This window comes from Lichenostomus cassidix, chromosome 3 (genome assembly GCF_008360975.1).
Source record: "Lichenostomus cassidix isolate B80296 chromosome 3, HeHo_3.0, whole genome shotgun sequence".
In the NCBI taxonomy this organism is placed as follows: Eukaryota; Metazoa; Chordata; class Aves; order Passeriformes; family Meliphagidae; genus Lichenostomus; species Lichenostomus cassidix.
In genome coordinates this window covers 23685268-23691267 of record NC_139483.1, presented here as the reverse complement: position 1 = coordinate 23691267, position 6000 = coordinate 23685268, and the positions used below count along the sequence as shown (strand labels likewise).

General features: G+C 37.3%; 1 protein-coding gene across 3 annotated transcripts in view; it reads left to right on the top strand.

Annotated features, from left to right (window-relative positions):
- Positions 1 to 797: 797 nt before the first annotated feature.
- Positions 798 to 6000, top strand: part of HAAO (3-hydroxyanthranilate 3,4-dioxygenase) — a 35866-nt gene continuing 30663 nt past the window's right edge. Inside the window, exon 1 of one of the 3 annotated variants that reach the window (XM_085054959.1) lies at positions 798 to 893. Coding sequence is in view for 1 of the 3 variants with exons in the window: in XM_085054958.1 (XP_084911084.1) it covers positions 3155 to 3234 (80 nt within the window). In the remaining 2 variants the exon portion in view is untranslated. Of the gene's footprint in view, positions 894 to 3029; positions 3235 to 3492; positions 3743 to 6000 lie in introns of those variants that run through there. The other 2 variants (XM_085054958.1, XM_085054960.1) reach the window with 2 other exon arrangements.

The following is a 6000-nucleotide window of genomic DNA, read 5'->3' as shown; positions in this document are numbered from 1 at the left end:
TTCAACACCACGTGTGTATTCTTAAAGTATACCTCTAACATGGATTTATTCTGAAGTCGGATCTGTCCTACCTTATGTGGCAAAAAGATGGTAAACATAATTATCATGAGCAGATATTTAAATCCAAGCGTGACTCCACTACCTCTTTTCCCCTATGATCCCCATAGTAAATGAGCTTTTTGAATGGACAGGATGTGCTTTTCACTTGCCAAGATAGTTGTTGTGTTGGTATTACTAGGGGTATTACCTAAAGTATATTTAAGTGGTATACACCACTGGTAGGTGAAGTGGCATGTGACTGCTGGATGTGACCCTTGATGAAGGTGGCTGGGAAAAGAAGAGAATTGGCACTTCATTTTTTAAGAGAAATTTTCCATCATCGCATAGGTACAGTTGGGATACCAGAAAATGGCAGCAGACTTCGTTACCCTTAAGAGTGTATTATTATGCTAACAAAATATTCTATACCACACAAAGATTGCCGTGGGGGGGAAGTCGTGTGGAGAGTGTAGTTTAAAAAAAGTGTGTGACCAAACATCAGTATTTGGCCTGTGGTTTTTTATTAGCATATCTTTCTTGCTGGACACAAGCTTGTAAATTTAAGTTTCTAATAAGTCTGGTGATTGAGGAAAGTAGAAGAATAAAGTAAGTGTTGTCCTAAATGCAGTTTTTTCTGCTAACACTTTTTTCCTGTAACCTCAATGCAAAAAATTAGTTATTTTCATAGAGCAGTTTTGTGCTTCAGTATTCTTGCACTTCTCTGGCAGCAAAAGGTTACAAATCGAGTCCTTACCTTTGCATAAAGGGAAGAATCAGAGCCAAAAGGGAGAGCAGAAACCCCAGGTGCTGGAACAGGCTCTGATGGATGTGAAGAGCTATCGTGAAGCGAACTAGTGAGTAAAATCCAGACACCAATCAGTTCATGAGGTGTATGACATGTACTTACTTACTTGGGTTTCACAGAGACTGCAACACTGGTTCTTTTCTTTTCCTCAATAAACTTGCACAGAAATGGAGTTCATAGCCTTTCACACCATGCAGATAATTCCTTAGCACCACCATTATATTCATGAAGAGGCAATTAACTTCATTTTTCAAAACCTACTGATTTTCTGAAGTTTGCAGAAAATGCTACCCTGTGATAATAGCCTCAGCCTCATATTAATAATGAATTTTGTAAGTGAACTTTTTTTCCTCCCTGAGCAGGTCTAACTATCAGGTTTTCATACCTCACTCCAGCCACAAAATGGATTTATGAGCCTGCAACTGAGAAAGTTTTCTCTGCAGGTAATAGTACCTTGTATTCTACCTGGTGGGAAAAAGTGGAGACTAGGGATTAGAGTCGTGGTTGTGGACAAGAGCCCTGCAGTTAAAACTGGCACTTTAATACTGCAGTGAACAGGGATTGGCTCAATCAATTCCAGGATCTGTGTTTTTCCCTGCTGTGACTTTGTACAATATCTTGGCTTTCATGCCCAACAAATGGAGTCCTGCTCTGTGATACAAGTTACTAATGATGAGGTAGAGCTTTACAAAACCGAGGTCATTAACCAGAGTGTCTTCATTTCTCCAGTCCTGCCAGTCTGGGTCATAATCCCCTAAGTGAAAGTGCATTTTAAATAGAAGCTCTCTTTCCTTCACAGCTAAGTATTATGTCAGCAGCCTGCAGAACAAAAAGTACCAAAATGTAATTGTCTGTAAGTCCTTCCAAAAATAGGCTTTATGAATTTGCTGTATGGTGGTGTCTCATTTCATGTACAAAATAAATAGTGGGGTGGTGGTGTTTTATAATTGAATGAAATAGTAACTACTTTGGGTTAATTTCAGAGGAAATTACTTCTTGTCCCATTGTGATCATATTAATACAGCGGAACTGTAATCCACATGTGGATTTTTTAATCCCAAAATAAATGGATTTTTTTTTCTGTTTTATAAATTACATAATGAGTTTAAACTAAACTGCAAAGAAGTGATACAGATGAAGGTAAAACAGAGTCACCCTTGCACATACTTGATAAACGCACAGTATTTGTTCAAACTCACTCCATTACTTTCTTCTGGTGGAAAATGACAACAGTACACATTAAAGAACTCCCAGTTTTGTACCCTTCATCCTGCTGAGTCTTCAGTCCCGTAGCTGCACTGCTCATATATACAAGCCATGGAGAATGTACCACTCACTTTGAACCAGATCATTTTATCACCTTGTACCTATTCCCATTCACCCACTACGCACAGTGTAGATATGAGTGGCAGACTAAGATATGTCAAGACCAAAGTGCTAAGACATTGTAATGTCTTGGGATTTTTTGTTTATCCATCCATTTCATGTGTTTGGAGTCCGAAAAAATGTTCAGACATTTCTTTATTTAAAAAATTGAGGGTGGCAGGGAACTGAGTGAACAGTCCTGTAGCAATGCTGTAGATGTTGAACAGAAACTAGTGAGGGAGTAAAGACTGTTAGAGATCTGGAAAGTCTGGTTCTTCTCAGTCTCTTGTTTGCCTGACAATTTGATGGCATTATGCTGCACTTTTCCAAAGGGCATCACAGAATCAGGGTCAGCTCTCCCACAAGTCCTGCTGTAACACTGGCAGAACGGATCAAATTAAAATGAGCGTTTACAGACAGCTGCTCTTGGTCTTACAAAAGCAGGAGACCATCTGCATTTTGGCTATTCAGCAGAAGATCCAGTATTTTCAAACAAATACACATATCCCAAACATTCAGCCTAAGAATGTTGAAGGGAGATTTCTGTATTAGACTTGAAAGGGGTGAATGCCCCAGCCTTGCCCATTTTCCTGACTGTGGGTAACAAGGCCATTTTTGTAGAAAGGTAGTGTACTCTCCAGCTCACTCCAGCTGATGCAGTAAAGAGAATTAAGAAACCCCCTGTGGGCAAAACCCAGTCTTCAATGAAAATATGTATTTTAAAAACACGTGTCAATTATTAGCCAAGCTGCTGGAGCATTAGTACACTCTACAAAGTAACCTTTGGCTGATGGACCTGCCCCCTTTGACAGTGCAGTCTGAAGACACCTCTTGTACCAGCCAATCCCCTGCGCACTGGGGTTGGAGTCACAGGAAGCTTGCTCACAGAAAAAGCATTCTGCAGATTCTAGTGTCTCAGGGAAAAAGGTTCATAGCAGGTGGACCATGGAGCTTCTTGTAAATGTAAGAAAATGGATAGAAGAAAACAAATCTGCCTTTTTGCCACCTGTTTGCAATAAGCTTATGTAAGTAAATGATTTTTTTTCACCAAGTTATTAGATATACGAATATGCCTATATTTGGCCATAAGAGGAAGCTGCAACAATGCATGGTAAAGCTTAATAAGGAAGTGTAGTTTCTCTCAGACTGTGGCCAGAGTGCTGTTCCAAAGAACAGAAAGTGAGTGAAATCTGTTTTGCAATAACTCATCAGAAGCTGCAAAGATCAACTTGAATACAAGATACTTGTCTCAAAACCTCTTGTAGGCAGTGAGACTGAGTTAAGAGAATTTGTGTCAGGCTCTGTGACAACAAACTCCTGGAAATCAGAGGAGAAGGCATCACATGCACAAGCAAAACAAAATTACAACCTGAAGTAGCTGCTAGAGCTTCTGAGACTCATTCCAGCATCACAGAGGAGCCAAAGCTGCAGGAGCAGTCAAAACCAGAAGGATATATCACTGAAAAGCAAGGGGAAAAGAAGGGCAGGGGCAGCAGAGGAGCAGGTTTCCAGGGCATTTCCAGAGCCATCAAGGCAGGAGGGTGGGGAGGCTGAAGAGGCAGTTTACAGCTATTAACTCTACTCTGAATGAGACAACTAATACAAGAAAAAAAGTGTGGGCATTATGCCATTGAAAGTACACCGTGCATATTCTCTGTGTCAAAGCTTGTGAACAAATTCCAATGTAAGTTATCCAACAGGTGGCACCTTCTAGTCAAAACATTATAAAGAATTTCTTTTGTCAGTGAAGCTGAGGACAAAGTGTTTTATCTAAAACTCTGTATACAGAAATCTTTCATTAGAAAGTATTCTCTCTAAGGAGTGATATAGACCCAGGTTTTATAAAGAAATTTAAAAGAATTTTCTTAATTTTAATTTTAAAAAAATCTTTTTTTAAACTGAATCCTTTAGTTTTAATAATTACAATTGTTAAAAAAGCCTCACGCCCTACCCTTAAGTACTATCTCTAATGAAAAGCTGAACGGGCAGTAATGTATCAGTGATATTAATTTCCATTCACGGGTTCAAGGGTTACTTTTCAAAGCTATGGTTATGAGACAAAGAAAGGGTAAAGAGTACATCCTGAACCAAAAAATTCTGAAACTTGAATCACTACAATAGTTTCACAATGGGAGAGAATGAGGAACATATCGTCTTGTTATGAGTGTTCACATTTCTTTCATTTTCAAAATGGATTTAGGAAGCATTTTGCAAAGCATATTAATTTCTGAAGTTTACTAATGATAATGGTAAAGTTTCAGTATTTTACTTATATATAATATTCATATGTTTCTTTCCTCATCAGTAGGATGAACCCTTGTTGTTATTACTGCACTGTTCTGTACTGCTTACCAGCAGTTCTGTGTAAACCTTGAGTAAATCTGGAATGTGACATCTATCACAGATCTTCCCATTAACATTTTAAGAAGCTACAGTGAAACAAGAAACATTTTTTGTGATAAAAATTGCATAGTTTAAAAAATATATATACATTTTTCCAACATGTCTTTAGGCTCTGTGGAAGGAGAAGAAAACCAACTACTGCATGGATTCTGAGTCTCTTACCGCCTGCTCCTCGTGCTACCTAAATGCTTTCAGCATTTTCCAAAAGGTTTTAGGTGATTTTCCAAGAAGCAACTAATAGATTTCCTACTTTTTTTTCAAAGGCTTGATCCTTTTTGCTGAGTAGTGATGTATAAGGCAATCTTCTCACTGCCTCCTACTGCCTCACTGGAAGGCAACCACCTCAAAACGTTTAAGTAACTTAAAACCTTTGTTTAAAGAGAAATAACAGTTAAAAACTAGGTCTCACAGCAAATCAGTAGGACTTTCAGTGTCTAAAGTTATTGCAGCTTTCAGGCTTTTATTGCATTGTGTTCCTCTCAAATGAGAGGATCAAAATGTTTAAATATCTATTTGGGATTCTGAAATAAAACCTCAGTTCCTGAATTAATGCCCATTCATAGTTTTACCAAAGGTAAGAAGAGGATGCATCTAATTAAATTGCAGTTCTGATATTTTTTAATGACACTATCTTGCAAGTTTAAATGATTTTAACCTCAGCAACAAGCAATTAGTGCAAAATCAAATCCCTTCATGTAGCTGATTTTTACAGATACTATTAAAACTCTTCTGAGTTCAGAATATGATGCTTACAAAAAGGATACCTAATTGTGGTTATGGATTATCTGATTCTTTATAGTCTTATAATGTTTTTAAAAGTTTACCTGTTGGTACTGTTTCCTTGGTGTGGGTAAGAAGAGTTCCTTGTTACGATATTTCTTCTTAATGCAACTATATTAACGAGAATATTATTGTATTATACTGTATTATTTAACAAGATGAACAAACTTACCTATTGGAGTACCTGCTCATATTTCATAGGTGGAATCTTTTGGTGGTATCAGTATATATTGGTAATGATTGGAATCATTAATCCATAGCCTATTTATTATATAAAGCCCAGGTAAATCTATGGGATAACAGAATTAATTGTAAATTTACCAAACAAAGGAGTTAAGTGGTAATTGTTTTTAAGCAGTATTTTCACTTTTACTTAATGAACTTAGAACTGGATGGATTTATATTTAAAAAAAAATCAACTCATCTTAACAGTAGACTGCAAAATACCCACAGACTGCCTTTCTCTTATTTTATTCTTCTGGGTTGATTTTCATTTATTTCCTTAATTATTAGCTGTATTTCTACTGTTTGGGTCATCCTGCCCTTCTACAGTAGAAATGTTCATTAATACCAAAACATTGCAGTGTGCTGTTGAAAATGAATATTTA